Consider the following 22609-nt stretch of genomic DNA (forward strand, 5'->3'; position numbering starts at 1 on the left):
GACAGCCTCAAGATCTCTGAGCTTATTTTAGGTATTTAAATAAATGCAACTACTCGTTCAAAGTGATCGTGTAGGAGAACAAGAGAACTTGCTGCTTCACGTAAGTTAGCTTAGTGATGAATGAAATGAAACCTCCAAGAAACTATGGGAGTCCTTCAAAATTATGTCCTTCAGTTTCTCAGTGCATGCCCTACAGCCTCCCAGACAGGAGAGGATACACCGTGTACATGCTGCAAAAATCACTACAAAGTAGTCTCACTGCAAACAAAATTAGTATTTGTGGTCTCAGATATAGCCATGTAACTGAAGGCTGATAGCTCTGATTCACCAGCCACAGTTTCGCTATCTTAGAAAATTTTGAAACCACATCTCTGGATGCATTGCCATTTTCTGCTCTTCAGGAACAGAACAGACATTTTAAGTTCGGTCTGTGGGAAATATTCTTAAGAAGTAGGGCTGAGGCACAGTGGGAGTATTAGAAAAGGAAAATTTTATTTAATTTTGGCAGTGTATCTGCAGATATAGCAGCCCTTTAATTTCATAGTCTGTTCCATATCCCAAAAATAGGTGACTTTGGTTTCTGCCTAGTAGTTATTGAAAATAATGCAGGTTTGTCTGAGCATGACTTTCTTGCATAGAGCTAAATTCTTCTAGAAAGAGAACAAATAAAATCCAAGCAGAGACATGCGGGGTACAAATCTAGGGAGCACAGATGTTAACCTTGATAACACTAAACATCCTCATCAACTTAAGTGACACAATTCTGCCAATACTCAAGTTAACGCTGACTATCACCAAGTCCAGGAAAAAACCCAACTGTTTTAACAAAGGAACACTGTGATTAAACAATTTCTTATGTACTTTGCTGAACTAGGCAGCACTAACACATCTCAAAAACCTGTAAGCCCGGCCCTCTTCCACTCTCTTTCCATCAGCACAGAGAACAACAAACAATGAATATTTTGATACTTACATATACATACATCAAGCACCTAAACTGCCAGAGCAATCTTCTTAACTTAAAATGTCAACACCTCCCTACCCCAACAATACATTGCATTCTTCAGTTTTACAGCTTCTGGAATGTTATAACCCATGCTCAAGAAGAGGAAAGAGGCCCTAAGAAACTCCCTCTCTCATCTCCCTGAAATCTAGTTTCTTCCAACAATTTTTTCTCCTTCTTTCACTCTTTTGGTCTGTCCTCAGACTTGTCTACATGGGGCTAATTCACTGGTTTAAGATAATTTGTATAAAACCAGGTAAAATGCCTTACTTTTGAAAAAAAAATTTTTTTCTTCTAATTTAGGCTTAAACAAATATTTCTTAACCAAAGGGTCAGGACCCTCTTGGCAAGACTACCGCAGAGGAAATCCCAATGCTCCAGTCACTGCATACACTTTGAAAGGGCAAATGCCCTCTGTCATCTTCTTGTAAACAGATGCTCTCTGAGCTATATGTGTCCCTCATTGTTACCATGCAACGTGCCACTTTCTGACATCCTTTATGGAGAGGGTAAGAAATCAAATGTAGATAAACATTTCACTCAGTTTTTCCTTTCCCCACTAAGCTGGTGTCCACCTGTATTCACACATACAAATAATTATCTGCAAAACTCTTATAGGAGTAAGTAGGCCAGACCAAATTTCCCTTTGGGCTAGGTTAACTAAATTAGTGCTTCAAAAAATAAACCACATCTTTAACTAAACTTGCACAGTTTTATATGATTCAGCAAGTCTGTCTTGTGGGGACACCTTCATCCTAGAAAGAGATCCTGCAATGACAAAACAGTGAGCACAGTATTTACAGGGTTGTCTTACAGGCATGTGGGTGATGGTGCTCCTGAAGCCCAGACATTTGCATGACTGAATTTGAAGACTACATTTTGGTCCCAGAGGTTTTTTTGTCACAAAGAATATGAAATTCTGCAAGCTACGATGTTTGTCAGCAGACTCTGGAGAGCTGGTGGGTGCAACGGCAGCAATTTCACCAACAACTTCAAGTGATGCCAAGCTAAATTCTGGGCTGGAGTGTAAGCCATTACAGAGCAGGAGCTGAAGGTGTACTAAAGGAACAAATCTCTGAGCTCCTGGCAAAAGTTGCATTTCCTCCAAGCCACCAAGGCCCTTCCTTTCCCGATTAAACAAAAAAAATATACAAACCTTTTAAAATTTAAGTAGGGTTCCAAAGGTCAGCTCTGTTCACATCAGCCCACGGAGATTACATTAAAAAAACCCACCATGAACAACATTTTTTTGCTTAGCGAAAACAGCAGGGACAAAATAGTGCTAATGAGGATTATTATTTTTATGCACATTGGTAGGCTTTTTATCTTCACACATGAACGTCTTCTCCATTAAAATAAAATTCCCTGACACACATGGTGCACTAATTGTTGTCTCAGCTATATGGACTATCTGCTTTACAGCAGTTCCACTTGTGGAAAAAATTTGGTCAGTTTTGGTGTTGGGTTTTGTTTGTTTTTGTTTTAATTTCAGCATACGTTAAAAGCTGTATCTGAAAAAGGTATCATGTCTAATAAAAAAAATGCTAATGTCTTCATGATATAGGATCTCTGTGCACTGCACTTTTGAATTACAAGGTTTTATGGTTCCTGGCACACCCTTCACTCTGGTTCAAATGCACAGTCACTTTCACGAAGTTTCTAGCATGGTACAAATTTGTTTAATTTACTTGTATACAAAACCAAGTGTGTTTATGTATTCAGGTATGCAGTTATATTGCTCACAGGCTTAAGTATAGGTACACCCAGACATCCAAGTAAATACATAACTGGGAACCCTGCAAAACACCAAATTATGGTTAGAAAAAAGTCACAAGGGGAATCACATCAATAAGAGAAAACTGTGGATGGTCACGTGCTGAAACTATTGGTCTGAACTTTCCAGTGAAAATTTCTAGTGCAAAGATCCCTAAAATCTGCTATCAAAAACATGACCATGAATTATCAGTAGCATGGAACCTATGTGAAGAAGGCTTCACTAATCATCCATTTCAGGAAAAACTGGTCTGTACCTATCCACACAGGGAAAAAGAATGAAAAAACATAAAGTATTAAGTGATCTTGCTACATAGCCTGAAGGTCAACAAGCACTGGCTCTGATGGACCAAGGCATAAGAAGTAATTGTGGCATGAAGGGCCCTCCGCGGAGAACTCGCTGCTGATAGCCATTATGCTCAAGAGTCTGTCAAGCCTCGTGGCCCTGATGCTCTCAGGTGGCAAAGTAAAAATGAACAAGGAGGAAGCTTCAAGATGCCACAGCAAAACAGTCCTCTGGGCTAATCAACGCAGAAGGCTCTCCATAAATAGAGCTATACCTTTATATTGGAAATCCTACGTATACACGCGGTTATGGGATGGTGATGTGCAGAGAAGCAATACCTGTGTAACCACTATCCCGCAGACAAAACTCTGCATTTTATTTATACAGCTCAAATCTACAACACATTGAAAGCAGAGCCTCCCAGGCATTTGCAAGAGTAGAAAATTAAAACCGCAGTTTGGTCAGAAATATTAAAAAGCCTTGGTGGTTCTATGAAGCCAACAGCCTCCAACGGAGTCTGAACCAGAAATTCCTTCCTGGGCTTCCATTGGAAAAAGATTAGAAGCACATTAGATATAATATACCCATATGCTTTGTTTTGCTTGCTTTTTGTTTTGCCTTTTAAGAAAAGAAGAGCGAGATAGAAACATCCCCTCCAGAATATTAAAAGTAACAAATTTTAAAAAATTATTAACAAACACTAACCTCATATCATTAGCCAACCTGGCAACAGACCAGAGAAAATTTATAGCCGACGTGCAACATCAGCTTTCATCCAGAAATGCTAATTTCAGTAAAATGAATAGTGTGTGGGCTTTTCATACTGCTTTGCATTTGGCTCCTCACAGCCCTGTTTAAAGCCTGGGAACCGGCCATATAGTTAAACTGCACAGATGTTCAACAATCTGTACTTGTGTTAATTACCCTAATGTGAGCAGAAACTCAACAGATCCCTGCTAATGAAGGAGAAAGTTTTCCAGTGTGACTACCGTATGTTTCATTGTCACTGTATTACCAAGCTTCTCCCCCTCCTTCCTCTGCCCCCCCAACTCCTATTCTCTCCATCTCCTTTGCATTCACATCACCCTCCTACCTCAGCATGCATGAATTGGACCAACTAATGACTGTGTATTCGCAACATGGCAGACACCATTAGGCTCATCGGAGGTGCGGCTGCTGAATTTTAACAGGCAATTTTAAACAAGGTAAGAAAAACAGATTCATCATGCTCCTGATTCACTCATCCCCACCCATCTGCCATACTTCTGCCCTTGCCACAGCTCAAAAACACTCGCAAAGTGCAAATATACTTCCCCCTCTATAAAACACAGAAGCGTACAAAGCAATGCAAATAGATGTTGCTGGGCAATTACTGGAGATGGAAGCTGGCAAGTCGGGTGCATCTGGAAGGACAGACTAACAAGATGGCTCAGAAGCAAGGCTGGAGCATGGGCTCGGGGAGGGAGAGCACTGCTCTGCCTTGGTGGGCAGCGTGGTAGCCGAAACGGGCTGTGGGCGATCCTGTCTGCTGCTCCCCGTCACCAAGTGAGAGCTGCGGAATTTCACTGTGGGAACCACAAGAGCAGCAGCTGTATGTTCAGCTGTGCACAGGAGGGTAAGACCAGGTTTCTCAAGGGCACGATGGGAAAGAGCAAGGCAACGCTCAAGTGATCAGTGCTGCCAGTAGCAATGAACCGATACTGCTGCACAACTTAACCCGGCATTAAAACATACTCGACCTCCGAAGAACTGTTTCTCCCACTGAGGATCTCGCTTTCTCTTCCAGCATCTCTCTGCCCCGCTCCCTGCTGCCAATCATCACCTCCAGCCACTTCTCTCAAAGCAATCTGTTCGGCAAGCAGAAGGCAAAGGGGGCTGGGTAAGGGCAACTGACTCTCACCCTGTTAAGCCCCAGGTGACCTCTGAATGATACCAGCCCTGGCCTAAGCCAGAGTTCACATCTCCCAGGTGCCACCACTTCACAGTCAGGCCAGTCTTCACCAGCAAACTGTATTACAATGACCCTCATGGGAACAAATGTACTCGCCATGCTTGACTTGACTGGCAGACACCCCCCTATGGAGGGCAGGGGAGGGGGGGGAAGCAGCCAACTTTGCTCATTTATTGCATCCATCCTCTTAGCTCAGCCTCCTTTGTCTTTCACAGAGCCAACAACTTGCAAACTCAGAGATAGAGTAGCAGCTGCCGATCTGGGGAACACAGCCGTGCTGCGGCATATTTACCCATGCCGTTCCACACCCTTCACTCAGGACAGGGCACTCGCTTCCAGCTCTCTACCCACAAAAGCTTGAGTTCCCTCTCAAAAACCTTGTTCTTAATGAACTGAGAAGAGACAGGGGAGAAACGTCACATAAAAAGGTGGGGAGGCAATCCGGCATAACCCAGGAAGAGTTGAAAATTATTTAGAGAGCACTTGGCTCTTGTCTCCTACCTCTTCATCATTAGTACTGGAAGCAACACAGCTGTCTAATGGCAACTTCAGGCACCCATGGGCCAGTGAAGCGACATTTTCCACACTTAAATAACACTGAGCTGATTTAATTACCGCACTTAATAGTAACAAAAGATGTCTCAATTTAATCTTCAAACGGCCCTCCAAGATCAAAACACAGCTGGCTGGATAACAAGATGGCCTAGGCCAGCAAACAAGTAGGTCCAATTTGTTCAAGAGCTTCATCCACTCCTCGATATGAAAGGCCAAGGAACACTTGTGCATGTTGAGCAAATCAAAGGAAGCAGCACTCCCATCACCCCCCTCTGTCCCCGCCTGACTTTTGTTATATAGGAAAAAAAAAAAAAAAGGGCAGCTGATTCATGGGTAAAGAAATGCAACATGATAAAAGAACAAATGATGATGTTTGGGAGAGAAAGAAAAGAAGTAAGAACCAAGATTTAACAGGTTTTGTTTTTATAATCCTTCAAAATGATCAGGAATGAATGAATCAGATTAAAACCACATGGAGACAAAGAAAGGTCTCTATCTCTTTTGGATTTCTTTCCATACTGGACAGAAAGAGACAGCTCATTAAGGAAAGCCCTCAAGACACAGTTACACTGAGGAACAACCAAGGTTTTTTTAAATTTTATTCTTTAAAAGTGTCTGTTAGATGTGTTTGGACAAGAAAAAGTTGGGGAAAATTAACCATTTACTTACAAGTTTTTCTAATTCTATACTGGGTTGAGTGTGTTACTTTTTGCAAACTATTCTGAGAAACATCCCTCCTGAACAGCTTTCAACACATATTCCCCTGACACCATGGTTGGGTTTCTCTAAGAATCTTTAAGGAATTTTTAAGTTTTTGCACATTCCATTACTGCTAAATATGAAAAAGTATAGCCAATCTTTCAGCCACTGCAACATTTCTACGAACCCCTGAGCAGCAGAGAAGCCTACTTTCATGTTGTACACAGCAAGTAGCTTCCAACTCTCCCTTCCAATTAGCGATAGTAACACGAGGGGCACACAGCCCACTGTTTTGATCTAAGTTCTACTAGTATTAATTACAAACAAGTTTGCTAGAAATAGTTTGTTCAGCTTTGTGGAATTACTTTGGATTGACAGTGGTCTGTGGGATATTGTTGCTGAAAGGTTATAGGTTTTTTTTCTAGTAATTTTTCCTAAACTTTTTCTTGTGATGGAGAACTACGATTAGGTAACTTAAATGTTTCAATTTTCTTGAAGCCCTGGATTATGTTTTTTGGTATTATGGTTTCTTTGGGTTTTCTTTTTCATTATATACAGAGTTATTTCATCAAGAGCAGTCCTTCAACAACAGATGATGTTACTGGCCACTGCACCATGAATTTTGAAGACCGAGGACAAAGGGGAATTTGCAACTTTATGGAGTGAAGTATCATCTCCTCTGGTCCAGATATCAACAGCTACAACTCTGGTGACTCTGGTCTCCTCCCCCTGGACTGTGACATGATAGAGAAAGATGATGTCCCTGTTTACAATGATCAGCATCAGACAATCCGGTGATTGTGATACCTTGGCAGGCAGGAAACATCTAACCAGAGAACCATAGTCACTTAAGTGGGAGGGACTTTGAGAGATCATCTAGCTCAACCGCTTGCTCAAATAGGGCTAATTTTTCTGTGTTCAAGTGGGTTAAAAGGGCCTTGCTTAGCTGAACCTGCATGCACATTTTGGACTAATTCCCTCACTCTATTGAAGTACCTTCCTTTCCCCATGACTTTGACCCTGGATAGACCTGTACTTATTTTGCAACTAATTGATGAAGAAGTACTCTTTGCTTCGATTTACAATACAACCTCTGTACTGATCTGTGTTCAAGGTCAGAGAATGAACTTTCATACTTCAAACTAGCTGGGTTCAGACATCTGAATGTCAACTAGCAATGAAATTTCCCATCTCTCTGCCCAACTGGTTTCATTTAAGCAGGGTTGAACCTTATCTTAAAACCACTTTTCCCACCAGTTGAAGTTCTAGATCAGTAACAAGAGATCTTGAGGAGGCACTTGCTGCTGAAGCTCAAGCAAGTGCATGCCTCCATTCTGCATGTTTGTTTAAGTAAATGACAATGATGGGGGGACCAAAAGCAATTCCCTTAACCAGAATTCACAAGTGCAACCAACTAGAAAATCTCTCATCTGCTTGTGAGGAGGGAGTCAGACCTTCTCAAAGACTGAAAGGGCTCTGCTCAATGCCCGGCAGTACGTACAAAGCACCAAGTGTGAAATCCTGACCCCACTGCAGTCAGCAGCAAAATTCCCATAGATTTCCTCAGGGCCAGGATGTTCAAACCTGTTCAGACAATTCATAAACCACCATTTCAAGGGCACACCTTTGCATGAGATTCCCAAGGGCCTTTTGAGTTTTGACTTAAATGCCTGGATTATTTTTACAATTCCAGTTATGGGTTCTTTGTTCGCAGGGAGTTAAGCAATACAAAGAACACAGCGAGAGAACAATGGAGGTATTACCATGCATGATTTGTCTTAAAAAAAAAATCTCTTTCTTTTCATGAAGTTATAGATCCAATTTCAGTCTTTATTATCACTTTGCCATGTGAGAAAGTGGTTCTTAATTTTAATAAAGGAAGGGAGCTTCATATTTCAACAAGAGCTAAAATGTTTCCTGCAATACAGGAGGTGGAAAGCTCTTTTGCTAACAGCTACTGCAGGCCAGATTCAGAGAGGGAATGGGAAATAACCTTATCACCAAACTCAGGCAAGTATGTATCCTACTGCAGTCTATGGTGCATCACTGGACTAATAAAAATCTTTCCACTATGTTAACTGATCTGGAGAAACAGTCATATACCCAGCTTCAGAACCTTTTGCTAAGATTTCCAAGTAATTTTCTCCCTCAAATCTACTTTGCCCTTAAAAAGGGCAAAGAAGGTTCTCATCTAGAACTTATCTGTATTCTATTTTACATGAAGAATGACAAGTTTAACCCAATCTACCAAAGTAAATAAGTGCCCCAAATTCACACAGGCTTGTGCAGTTTACCTTTGCAAAAATAGTATCAGAGGCTCACCACTCCCATTCCATGCTACTATATACATTTTTAAAATGAAGTGCTAGTTGTGTTTGGTCGACCGAAGCTTCAGATTTATTCCAGTTTTAAATGTGTTATGGAAATTCCTTTTCCCCCGAAGATGACCAATAGTGCTATTACTTTACAGCCTTTCCCATTAGACCCTGTTTACACTAGCACTGGAGCCATAATAGCAAAATCCATCTTTAAACATGGTCCTCACTGGCAAAAAGTAAACATATTTTTGTAAAATTATTTTTAATATTGTTTCATCTCTCAGTTCTGGCAAAGGAAATTAAGCTAGTTGTAACCTGAGCACCAAGAATCTGGTTTAAACATGGCCCATGTGGCAAGTGAAGCAAAGATTTGATGCAACATACATTAAGTAGCCAACTTGCTTTTGTCTGATGCAGCATCTGCTGCACCTCTGTATAAGCAGCAGCCCTGCAATGGAGGCAGGGAAGAGCAGTGAAGCCCCTTACCTGCTGTCAGGACTCATTTGTTCAATATGAACAAAAAGCAAAGAAGAGAAAGAAGTTCACACATTGCAGGTCTCTTATTTTTACTTTTTTAAAAAAGGCTGAAAAATTTAAGAGTTTTATGGAGTGAAGTATCATCTCCTCTGGTCCAGATATCAACAGGCTCCTTTCAGCCACATGCAATCTCTTTCACTCCTCAACCTTGGCAAGTACAACACAACAAAATTGAAGGAAATACAGAGCCCTTTGCAAAAGACCTAACTTGGGCTGCAGCTACATGGTCACCCAAACAAACAGGACTGTGTACAGTGACAATATTCTCATTTTCTACTCAAAAACCTCAGGCACAGCCAGGCAAGGTGTCTTGCACAGCAAGGCTGTGCCAGGGAGGAGCACACAGCACAGGTCTCCTGCCCTGGATGCCCCAGCCACTGCAGCATGCTACCTGGGCATTTTACAGAGCTGCAGGAGTGTTAAGAGGGACAAGATGTTATTCATTGTTATTCACTCTATACTCTGAATTTCAGAACAAGGAAAAAAGTAACCCTAAGAAAACGGAACCCTGTATGGAAGACACGCCTACTGAAATAGTAGTAATAAGAAAATCAGGAAAACACCTCCTGACAGATTTCAAGCCAGGTCCAAAGAGAGAAATGGAGAAACCACAGCAGTAGAAGCAACTAGCTTTTATATCTTCCAAATCTTTTGCATGCAATTACCAGCAAAGGGATTTAGCTGTGATGAACAGGGCTGCAAGATACAGAAGCAAGATAGCATGTTCTTATGATTCTTTTCAGGTAGCTGAGTATAAAATCCCTGCCTTTCTCTCTCCTCGGGCCATTTATCTTTCTCAGGTGATGGAAAGCCACTCTCCCAGCGGGTGGTCCTGCTCTTGCAGACCTTAATGCTTAATTGCCACAAATCAATTCCAACCTCGATGCTCAGGCTGCTACTGGTTCCCCCTTTCCACCCCTTTCTCCTTACACTGATCACAGCCCAGGATCCTCTCATGTTACTAAATCAATCTTTGGACACACCACCTAGGAAAAACAAAGAGGCAGCACCAGACGCTGCTCACTGCAGCCAGCGCAATGAGTTGATGTTATGCAAGAAGACCAGCCTAAAAAAAAAAAAGTCAACTCTGTCTCTGTGTGTGCGCACACGTGTGCACATACACATGCCTCCTATTTTATTTTTTTGTTCAACTGGAATTAATCAGAAACGATAAACACTGTTTGTCTCCTGAAAGCAGCAGTGGGGGGATGAAATGTGCCTCTTAAGCTTATCAGCTTCAGCGCCACTGAAGAGAAAGCTGGCTTCTAAGCCCAGGGATAATGGGCTGTCCTTTCAGGAAGGTATCAGAGGTCTCAGGAGACGGAGACAGCACAATGGTGTGACCTTCAGCTAATAAAGCCCACCCTAGAGTCCAAAGAAGCTTGGGGAATATTGACAAAAGTTCATATTTACAACAGCCTGGACTCTTTCCAGATACCATTACCAGTTTAGAGAGCTGCAGCCTCTGTACGTATGCTCACACAGGCTTTTATTCTGCCTCCTCCTTTCTTTCTTTGTTCCCATGCTGGCAAAAAAAAAATTAGTCAGAAAATGGCAATTCTGCTAACAAGGCCCCACCAGTATCTTTTTTAATGAAGAGAGTTATTTAAAATTTCAATTTCAACCTCAGCACCATCCTTTACTTAAAGGAAACTCAAGGCCTCTTGCAAAGATTCTCAGTGCGTCATCATGCTCATCAGGAAGAAAGCATATGTGTTTTTGTGGAAAATCTGCTGATGTATTTTTAATTCTTTAAACAAAAAGGCAGCCAACATATTGTAAAATGAGAAGGTTGGGGTTTGGGGTGGTTTTTTTTTTGTTGTTTTTTTTTTTTTTAAATAGGCACTGGCAATCACTGTAGTCCCAGTCAGAAATACAAAACCAAAGCTTTTTCAGGCAGAAACTGATTTCCCCCCCTCCCTGCATTGTGGTTAGCAAAATGACATTTAGCCCATAGGCATGACAGGAATACAAATAATAAATAATATTTTTCAAACTGTTCATATGGTGAAAAAAGCCAATTTCAAAACATAAAAACTCTTTGAAGCACAAGTTTCATTTTTCCAGCTCCTAAAGTAGTTCCAAAACAAATACATAAAAATAAAGGTTTGGAGGAAATCTGTTTTCAAGGGTAATTTCCCTGAAATCAATATTAAATCTCAAAGCGTTTAATGGAAATAACATCTTCAGTGACAGAACTGTTTTGACCGCGCTTTTCAATCCAGCCGTGCCAGTCTGCCATTTTTATTTATCTGCCTCATAATTCATCTTCGCCATCCTGAAACTAATCTTGCTGGGAATCAAAAGGGATCCAAAACCAGGAATAGGTTAGAACTTTTCCCAGTAAAATCTTCTAAAAGGTGCCTCTGGATTTTGGCAGTCTCCTTTACCATGCTGGTATTTAACAGGCAGGAAGAAGACTGAACAAACCTCTGCAATGACCACAAATTTCTTGCTTTTGCTTTCCAGTGAAGAACCCATTTCCACCAACAGCTACAGTTACAGCAGCTACACAGGCTCGCAAGTAGTTTTCCAATTTCCTAGAGTTTTGGCCCAAGCACACATTTTATCTGTTCTCCTTATCCCATCCAGCCATATTCACTGTCAAGAGAGTTCAGGTGATTGATTATAGCCTGTCTGATTTCAAAGTAGTTAAATTAGATATTAATGTTGTTCTTAATGCACTCACAAAACAAGGTCACTGGTTGCATCAAGGCTAATAGGAGATGACACAAACACTGGGATGGCATGGCCCAGGGGACTGGTAACAGGATGAAAAGTCTTCAGTTTATGGCCACTCTTTCAAAAATCAAGCCTGATCCTACAGACATCCAGGAACAACTGCTCAGCAAAGCACCTGAGATCCACTCACAGCACAAACCCAGAGTAGGATCACTTGGTCCTCCATGACCTCAGGGCAGAAGCACTGCTACTGCCTCAAACCCAGCCAAATTCTGATCACTGTCAAAATTAACTACCCTTCATCCTTGCTCCCAAACTTTGTTCCAAATTACATTCATCCTCCCTCTAGAGGTGAGCTAACAAAATCAATAAGCAGTACTGAATTTAGGAGGTGGTATAAAATACCAGAAATGTAAAGAGTCCTAGGAAGTCAATAGTGCTATTAGAAAGATGAAACCACATTCATCTTGGAAAAATATCAACTAATTTATCTGTGGGGAAATAACACAGAACCATGATATCCTGTAAGACAGAGAAAGTTGGAAAGTGAAAGGTATGGGATTCCTCCAGCAGGAATCTGTAGCTCTGCTTGTAAAGCCAAGAGCCCAGCAGGGTGAAATACCAACTACCAGCCTACCTGAGGGCATGGAGATGAAGAGAAGATCACTGAAGCGAAGTAGAACACAAGTTGCTATGGATAAGAGAAGGCACTACCAATGATAACATGAAATACTCAGAATCAGTTTCCAAGACCATCTCATCTCTCTATGCACTGTTCCAAGGGTGTGAGATTGTGTCTCCTGGCTGCCACCAGTGCCCTAGCTAAATGTTTTTCACTGCCTAACCTTTAAACCAGAATTGTTTTATTTATAGTAACATGAGTTCCTACTGATCCAGCAACAACTGTGTCTGGTTGTAATTTTATACCTGTTTTCCATGGCAGAACCCTCTGGCTCTCCAGAAACCATGGGGGATTAACTGTATCCCAGAGAAACAGGCAGATCCAGGACATGTCTTCTGCCGTGGTGGATGGACAACTGCTCCAAACTGCTGCCCTTTTCACTTCCAAACCCCAAACACCCAGAAGGTCTTGCTTTTAGGATATGATTTTAATAATGAATATCGGAGATAAAAGGCTTAAAAAACAAGCTCTGTCCTGCAAAGGTGTGAATAATCCCACCTGTGGCTGTCCCAGGCATGCTCTCCTGCACCCTGCCTTTGAGCACTAAAATGAGAAATCTAAATGACCTACTCGTGTTGTTGCATGACATGGCACAGGACTTTGTCTTCCTTGAGCCAAAAGGCAAAAAAAATTCAGGGCTTGAAATTACAAAGAATTAAGACTTAATATCAGCCAAGACGGCAACTGGATCTCAGAGGCCTGTTTCCCTCTGAATTTCTCCTTGCTGCCATGACGTGCTTACGCTGAAAATTTTCCCTTGAGCAACTGCCTGACTAAAATACAGCACACCCTTACCATAAAGCCCTTTGTTAAAACATCTTTGCCATAAAGCTGCAAAACCTTAGCTCCCAAGTACATTAAATCCTTATAAACCTGCCTTCATTTTAACCGCGCAGTATTTCAAGACACAAAGCGCTTCTTCCGAGAGATAGCACTTTAATGAGGAAAGGGGTAAAATATATAAACCAAACCTCATTATAGCATAATTTCTAGAAGACAAGCATGCTGTTATAAAAAGAAGCCATGGCAATTGCATTTCACATAGCTTGAAGATTTAATACTTTTAAAGAGCCACTGCTACTTCCAGCCATTGGTGGTGTTTTGTTTTGAACATTACAGAAAGCAACCAGAATTATGGGTCCATTGTCAGCTATATATTTTATATTCTGTAAATTGTTGCAAAATGGTGGATTCAACTCTACTGCATGCTCACAAAACGTAATGGGGATTGGACAGTAAGGGACTGACTACAAGTTACTGTGTATACTTTTACCTTTAAACCTCTGCATTCTTAAAGGGTATTGCTTTAAACATGATTATGTAGCATGGACATGGCAAATTGCCCAAACCAGATCCAATTCATACTGGATTGAAAGTGCTTATAATGATACAGCTTGTTCACATGTTAACAACAAAGTCAAACAAACCCATCAAAAGCCACACTACAAGAAAAATCTAGGGTACGGACAGACAAATGAAAGTGACAGATATAACGCCATTCAGTACCACCTGTCTGATAATCCAGGGTAACTGGCACATCAAAAGGACAGCAACTGCTTTCCAAAAATGAGAATACTCAGTTTAAAACCTGAAACTCAGTTGCTTTCTACAAATTGTCAAATGGAACAACCCTCCCCTAGCCAACCAGAAAAATGTTACTGGAAAAAAAAATGTTCTCCCTAAGAACAAACTATCTATCAAAGGAGCATCCTGAATTACATTGGTCTAGAGGACTTTTAAACTTAATCTAATAAAAAAAGCCATTACTGATTACAGTTCTTCCACATTAGTCTTCCAGTTGTAACTTCTGAAATGAAAGCTCAGCAATGATTAGGTATTTACCACAATCAGCAGAGAAGAATAGTGAAGAAAGATGAGCATAAAGGTCACCACAGAGAGAACGTACTTGTTGGGTTTTTTTGAGGAGGGAAACAAAACAAACATAAAGATCCCAACCCCCCCAAACAACCCCACCCCAAACCCAGCAACAGCAGGGGAGATGCACTTCATGGCAGCTTTGAATTGAAGCACATATAACATTGATTGATGGATACTGAAAGCAAAGACACCAGTGGAAAATTAAACCCAACCAAGCACCAAAATTGGGACTTTTTTGGTGTGTTTTTTGGTATTTCTGTAGAAAATTATGCAAGAAGGCTCAGAATATTAGAAAACTATCATTTTGGCTACTGTCACAGATCTGGGTCAACAGCAGGGTAAAAAGCTGACATGTAACTGATACCTATAACCTGGTTAGAATAAGCATTTCCTCTTATCTCTTTGCTGTAGCTTATAATGAATGAAATTCTGGACTGAAGGGTGCATGCTCTCCCCGATTACCAGAAGGTTCAACACTCACTACATGGCTACGGCAATGGAGTAGCCCTTCTGATTGCAGTTCTCAGAGAAGACATCTGAAGAGAACATAATACACCAACTCTTTTTCTAAATACAAAATCAATAACCTTGCTGTTTCTGAGATACTTTTACAATTTTAATTTCTACTGATGTGATTCTTCTTTCTGTGTTTAAGGTAACAGGATAACAGGTTCCTCCTTCACCATCATCACTCTCTTGAAAGTCAGAAGAGACTTTTCCAGCTCTTATCAACTTTGCCACAGGAGAAGACAGCAGGCTGGACAAGTCTGAGTCAGTGTATCAGCACACAAATAATCACAGGATGCCTGTCATTAAAGTAACCCAGGCTAGCACATGCCTTCTTAACTATAATATTCTTCTGCTTGACTGTGCAACTAAACCTCAAGAAAGAAGATAGCTGCAAGCAAGTGCACATGTTACTTTTGTTTTACAACCTAGCCACTTCCTCCCTTAATAACAGAGCGTTTGGGGTGCTAGAGACAAGAAGCCTTATCGCAAATGTGTAATGAGACCCTGAGCTAACAGGTTAGCATGGAACTGTTAACAGTGAATTGGCTTGGAGACAGTGGGGGGAAAAAAAAAAAAAAAGAAAAATAAGAGAGGGAGACAGAGTGACAGAGACAGAGACAGCAACCAATTCAGCTGCAAGAAATCAAGCTAAATCAGTCCCAAGTGCCCATGTTGGAGAGACTTGATCTCATACCTTGCTTGTTATCAAGGCACTCCTGATACGAGTCAGCTCCAGTTCCGTTGCGGTCTACAGACAAAACAAAAAGTTTCATTCATATCAAACATAAATATTAGAAACTTCTCAAATGGCAGCCTTGCTGGAGCAACATGTCACGTGCAAATAGCCCTAGTTCTTTAGGAGGCCACACTGGTTCGCTGACATACTGTGACTTGTTACGAACAAACTGCAATAAACTGACACCAACCCGCTATGAGACATTTTTTTTTGTCCTGGGCAGTAGGTGCAGGGTGCTTTCCTCCCAGCCCTGCCCATCTGTCTCCATGCTGGTGAGGGCACAGGAGAGGGGATTACAGCTGCAGCTGCTCTGAATAAGTTCCTTAAGCACACAGAAGATGGAATAATTGGAGTTAAATCTACCATTACACTATCCACTCTCGGCCCTCTGAAACCGCTGATTTAAACCAGCGGATCCCAAACTACAGTCTGGAACAGACTTCTCTGTGGCTCGTGGTGCCACACTCCCTTCTGGTTTTTGGCTGCTACATCATATTAGAGACAACTGAAAATACAAGAAGATACTTTCCAAATATTACTCTTCCATGGAAGCAGTGTTACTGTAGTTACCACTAGGGTTACTTGATCCAGCATCAGGAGAGGAACTGGCCTGTGCCATGAAAATGGAGGAGAAGCTGAGACTCTGTACTCATGTGTGCTCCACACAAGGAAGAACTCGGACAGCTCCCACACACAGGTGTGGTTACACAAGTGGCATTTCACAGCCTGCATGGAGATCTCCTAACAAAACTCTTCATCTGCATTAGAGGTTCAACTAGATCTCATCGTCTGGGTGTAAAAATGGTTGAAACTGTAGGTTAGCAGGAATCAGCTTACAATCTGGCTTGGACCTCAAAAGCAAACCAAAGAATATGCCAGCATGGCTTCTCCTCCTGATTTACAATTCAGTTCAGACATAAGGAAAGTCTGGATGGTCCTTGAGAGAAAAAATTAAATACGTCTGTAAACCCTGGATAAACTAATGCTCTTTCAGCAGCTTACATGCACCTTACATACCGTGCTAAGTATCAGGAATAAAGCAGCTGAGCCCATGTGATAGGTGTCCTCAAAAAGTGAATGTTTTGTATATCACACACATAAGAACACATGTGGTGCTAAAATCAGTCCTGTTGTGTAACTACCAAACCATTCGATCAGGTCACCCATGGCACATACTCCTACTATACCAACTCCAGCAGCTCTGGAGACAGCTCCTCTGCTAGAACAGTTTTATCCATGTGGTGATCACAACTAACAAAAAAGCCATCACTGTGGGGCTGGGAGTTAGCAGTCCATTAGGTGAACTGAGCAGACAAGCTGTCCAGTATTAGTATTGGCAGTTTCACCATCAAGAGAACCAGCACAACAGCAATGTGTTGATTTCTTTCTAAAGGTGCTCTTTGGGGCCAAAAAATTAGAAATATTGTTCAAAACAGAAAAAAGACACTACCGAGAACTGTCCCACCCAGGCATCTGCAAACAACTGTATTTCTGCACCTCCATAAAGTGACTGGCCCCTGAATATGATGGCTTTCTGGCAACTGTGTTTCCACACAAACTGCCCTTCCATCTCTGCCCAACCAACAGCTGGTGATGGCTCCTTGAACATACGAAGAGATCCCGAGTTAAAAGGCTTCACATTCAACAATAGTATTTAATCAACAAAGAAGCAAAAATTAAAGTTGCCCCACTGTTTGTGTTGTGTAAATCCCAGATAATAGATCTTCTCCCTAATCCTAATGAGGCCTTCCTATTAAAATCTTTATTAGCTTTCAGCTCTGCAGATTGCCCAAAGGCTCATCAGTTTCCCTATCTCTCAGTACCAAGATCTGCTTTAACTTTTACAAATAGCTCTAAGATATTTCTCAGCTTATCAGCATTGCCAAGCAGTCTGTCTTATCATTACTATTGCAGATAAAATAAATGAGCTCAGGATGATATGAATAATGGCATTTTCTGTAGGCTGGTTTCCCATTACATTTTCAACAGATTGTAGATTTAAACTTCAGCACAAAAGAAAAAAATAAAAAAGAAGCGGAGGGGGAAGGGTGTGCTTTTTTGTCTTCCCATTTACCTTCACTGTCTTAGAGCATAGGCTACATTTTTAAGCTCACCTGATGTGAGCCAGTAATTAATTTTGAAAGGGAGCAGAAACACCTCAGCTCTGCTTTCTCTGAAGACCAAAAGCACAGTTACTTCTGGGATGTTTTTTCAGCTGCATTTGTAGGAGAGAAGCAAGGGCTAAATTGTACTCTGCCTAATGAAGCCATCTTCATTAGTTTGCTCCTTTCCCTAGCAGACTAGGAATACCAGTCAGATTGGGAATTGAAATCATGAAAAGCAACAGAACTGCATTTGAATTAAAAGACTAGGCTACAAAGGTCTCCGACGTCTGCTCCGGGCTGATCAGCACGAGGCGCGTGTGGCACCGTTGCGGCACAGAGCGAATTTTACAGCACACGTTCGCGGATAAAGGCAAAGCGTTCGCGGGAGACAAGGAAGCTGAAAGACTAACACGTCTCTCTCTTTTCGTGACAGCGAGCAGGGAGGTCATGTTCTGGCAACCATTTTCTGCCAGGTCCCTGCAGCAATCACTACAGGGTTAAACACTTTTCCGCTCCCCAGATTCCTAGCCCTGTCACTGTATCAAGGTTATCTATTATTGGCAGTGACAGGTGAAAATTAATCTCCTAATTATTTCTTGCTGCGTAATCTGCACTGAAGAAGTAACATAAAAGGATTACAGTACACCCTCTACGGAAGGCTCTGCTAGAGAGCCAATCATCCAGGGAGACAGAAGGTATGTGGTAAAGAGATATTTATGATGGATTTCCAACCATTTTGAAGGCAGACTATACTGTAACTCTATAACCTACAGCTTTGGAGCGAGCATCTGCTTACAGGTGTTTTAATAGCCTAAACACTCTTTATTGTTGATTATTCCATGGAAAATAAACCCAAAATTATTCCATGGAAAATAAACCCAAAATTTATAACTATTATGTCCCCAATTCTCTTTTGGCATAGCAGTTACTGCAGTAACTGCATGCACGTACAGATGTTTTTTACCCCCGACGGAAACATTATGGCAAACAATGTACCCAGTTTGCTTTAACTCAGTATTTAAAATCTTGTAGCTACCTTCCACAGGAATTTAACTGTAACCTTTTTTTCCACAAAAACATAAGCTAGCTGAGTACTTTTAGAATTAAAAATATTTTTTAAAAAAATCTTATTTTGTAAGCAAGCTGGAAATATCTTTGGTAACAACACAAACAGCCACCTTGAAATGCTGTCTTCATGTAAACTCTAGCTCTTCTCCTACCACCCACCATAAAGTAAGGTTTATTTTTATAGCATTAAAGCATGCACATTTTACTTAGCTTTAACCCTTTCAATGCAGCCACATAAGGTACAAATGTATGTTTTGGAGAACCTATTTTTCTATATCCATGTCAGCAGCATCATCCTAGTTTAAGTTTACAAGAGTCAACAATCACGGGTTGCCATTCGTACTGTTTAAAATGACATTAGCTACCTTGAGAGATGCCCTGATACTAAAGCGTGCCCGTGGGATGGTTAATGCAGGGTCACTATCTGTAAAACTGGCAGGGTAACGGGACAGGGCAGCAAGGAAGATTATCACCCTGGCATCACCATCTGCAGTCAAGTCCTTCCACCAGTATCAGTCACATATTTTCAGCTTCTTTGACAGCGACCTTTTCTGCAGGGTGCCAAAACGTCACTAATTCCTTTACACAAACTCTCAGTGCTTCAATCAAGAACCATTTTCCATCTTTTTGGAAAGCCAAGCCCTGCCACAAACTTGGGAAGCAACAAGCTGGTCAGCAGTGAGCTGTCACCACTCTGGTTTGCATTTCCAATGACCAGGATCTCGCAGCTGAGTCAATGTTAGGTGAATCAGAACAGATAACTGACATTAAACTGAGACACAGAATAAAACCATCAAGAAGACACTAGAATTGGGACTGTCCTACGAAACCGAGCCACACCTCGACAGCTGCAATGTGTGCCGGCAGCCACAAGGTGGCACACAAAATACTGCTAAATATTATCAATGAAATGCTGAAACAGGGGCCTGGACTTCAAACCAGCCATTGCACCTTTAACTTCTTAAAAATAGTGATAGCTGTGCAAACCTGCCTCCATTACCAGAGCCACCATCAGGGGTCACTGCGCCACCTCGGCTGCGGGAATCCGCGTAAAGGCGATTTTCAGAGAAACCCGCAAAGCTGGAACACATTTGTAACTAACTCAGGGGACAAAAGCTGGACAAGCCATTTGAAAAATTACTAGAATCACCAGCACTCTGATTTTAAAACGAATACTCAAATTAGGCAAATTCCCCAGCAGTGACAGAGGTGTGAAGACTGTTCACCTTTTTCCTCTGTTGGTTTTAACACCTCTGAGCCGGTGCAGGGCAGGCGCTGCTGGCCAGCTCGGTGTTTGGTTCCTGGAGGCTAACCCTCGCTATGGACTCCGAGCATGAAAAATGCTGAAGGGCAGGTGTGTGAAAATGAATTATTTTCCTGTTTAATGCAACTGCAACTAAAAAAGTAAGCCTGTATTTAAGTAATTTTTAACAAGCGCTTTCTTCTCCATCTCAAAGTCAGCTCCCAGGCGATCCTGAGGATACTTTGAGGACTCTGAAAACACATCTCCAGCTACTACATTTCACTGAATCCATAACATCACATAGACGCATTTCCAAATATTTCATTCTCACCAGCATGAGGATAAGGTCATTCATATTTACACCATTAAGGTTAAAAATTTTCTTTTCCTTAGGACCTATTTTCAATAGATAAACAGAAATAATTTAATGACGCCTAGAACAGAACATAAGCCCTTAATGGTTTACACTTGGTGTTAAATAAGTAAGGGAATTATTCACTAGCATCTCTCATTTTGTGGATGTTTTAATCTTACAGTTACCTAATCTCTTACATAGTAGTTATGAGAACAAAAGAAATGTGTATAGAGGCAAAGCACCCACCTACTAACGTTTCAGTACTACTTTTAACAAGCCTATTTTTCAGTAATATGTTTTGCTTATGGAAATCTGAAGAACAAATTCCTATCCATAGGCATTTTCCCCAAATGCTCCATCACCAACCTCATTATGCGATACAGAAATTCTCTCAAGGGATATTATGTAATGGCAATCCCTCCTTCCTCTCCCCAAGGAGTATATTTCTCATTACATCTCCTAGTAATTGATCAGTCTAGGAAATAATTTCTGGTAAAACCATATGTTTCTTTACCTAGTTCAGAATTTCCATCTTTATTCAGAAGGATAAAACCCTGCAAGAAACCCTAAAATTTCCATTTCTGATGCAGAATGCCAATCTTCGTTCAAACATGCTATTAAGCGAGGAGCAACACATTCTTGTACCTGCCTGACTTCAGATCTTGTAAATTCATAAAGCCATTAAAATTAACCAGCTTACATTTCCTATTCTGATGATACAAATAATTTTACTTGACTGAATCTTCTGTAATGGCTTTAAGAAGACTGCTTTATATTCAAATATATCCCGACACCACAATCCCTAGCTATTATGGGTCACTCAACACAAGGATGCTGGGAGTCAAGAAAAAAAAAAAAAAAAGAAAGAAAGAAACAAAGAAAGAAAAGATTTAAGGCAGAAAATGACATACACATCTGTGCTTTCCCAAAGTAGGGTACAGCACAGACTGGCTCACTGAAGAATGCAGCCCTTTTCATTGCCACTTTTGTGACATATGACCCTTAAACATTGTAACAGTTTTTAGTTTAAAAAGCAACAACAGCAAACACTAACATTTGCACCTCTTATCAAAAGTTGACACTTCAAATTGGAACATTTTTGCAAAATTGGAGCAAAATAAGTAACAACTACTGCTAAGTATCCATAGTTTATCACCGGAATTCTAAGCGTACTCCAATCCCTTTTTTAACTTAAAAATACCAGAGCTATTCGTGATACTGCTATTCGATTTAGCCAGCACAGGCCACAAGGTCCAACAGATGACTGACTGCATGTCCCGATAGAATAACACTGGGATATATTTTGCCCCTTCGTTTGTTTATGAGGACTGCCCCTCTCTGATAAACAAGGCTTAAGGTTTCACTCAAAATAACCCACCTTCCAAATAAAATGATTAAAAAAAAAAAAAATCACTCTCTACTAGTGAAAACTCAGTATCCAACTAAATAAAATAGTGCCTTCCTTGTTTTACAGCATTAATCTCCTCTGAAAAAGAAAATCAGGCAGCCCAAGCTAGTGCCTTCTGGCTTTAGCAGAGAGCAGTTTTAGGAAACTGTTGTCAGCAAAGAGGAAAATTCTTGAAGAGAGCATTAGAAGTCTGCCACTTGTAGGAAGTTAATGCTGTGTGTATAAATCAAGCAGCTCGCCCTTGTAAGTCTGTATGTGGGGAAAATCGGATTTATACATAAACATAAACCTCCGAAGTAAATTCTGATCAGGGATGACCAGAGATTTAACTCTCTAGAAAGAAGAATGGTAAGATTCTATTTTCCTGTAATACCTTAGCAGCCTTTTCCAGTCGAGTGAGGCTTTCTTTCAAGAATTGATAACGAAGTAAATAATTCCACTTTCTGTGGCACAGGGGAGACCGGTTAAGGACGATCTCCAAGACCCAAAGCAATCATTCAGAACAGTAACTTACGTAACAAGAAATTATCTTTGTTACAAAATTAGGTTAAAAGGACCTCAGATACTGTAATGTTACAAAAAATCAGGACATGCCTTGAGAAGATTAGCTAGCAAGCAGCCTCCTGAGATAAATGTGCAACTTCAAGAAGATTTTTACAAGCCTAAAAAACAGTTTAAATTCCAGAGAGACGTACAAGCCTTTGCCATTTCAAAAGGTCCTTCTTTCACTCCCTCTGCCCTCGCCTTATTCCTGAGCTCTTTCTCCAAACCAGTTTTAGTTAACCAGTGACCTGGAAATATCACTTCGTGCCCACCCTCC

The 22609-nt window shown here is 41.0% G+C and overlaps 1 protein-coding gene across 9 annotated transcripts in view; it reads right to left on the bottom strand.

Annotated features, from left to right (window-relative positions):
- Window positions 1-22609, bottom strand: part of FBRSL1 (fibrosin like 1) — a 399022-nt gene that overhangs the window by 84814 nt on the left and 291599 nt on the right. For 7 of the 9 annotated variants that reach the window (XM_026859707.1, XM_026859701.1, XM_026859700.1 and 4 more), the window contains one exon: window positions 15569-15622. The exons of the other annotated variants lie outside the window; for them this stretch is intronic. In XM_026859707.1, coding sequence (XP_026715508.1) covers window positions 15569-15622 — 54 coding nt within the window. The remainder of the gene's footprint in view (window positions 1-15568; window positions 15623-22609) is intronic. 9 annotated transcript variants of the gene reach the window in all.

The sequence above is a fragment of the Athene cunicularia genome (genome assembly GCF_003259725.1).
Source record: "Athene cunicularia isolate RWA chromosome 15 unlocalized genomic scaffold, athCun1 chr15_part1, whole genome shotgun sequence".
In the NCBI taxonomy this organism is placed as follows: domain Eukaryota; kingdom Metazoa; phylum Chordata; class Aves; order Strigiformes; family Strigidae; genus Athene; species Athene cunicularia.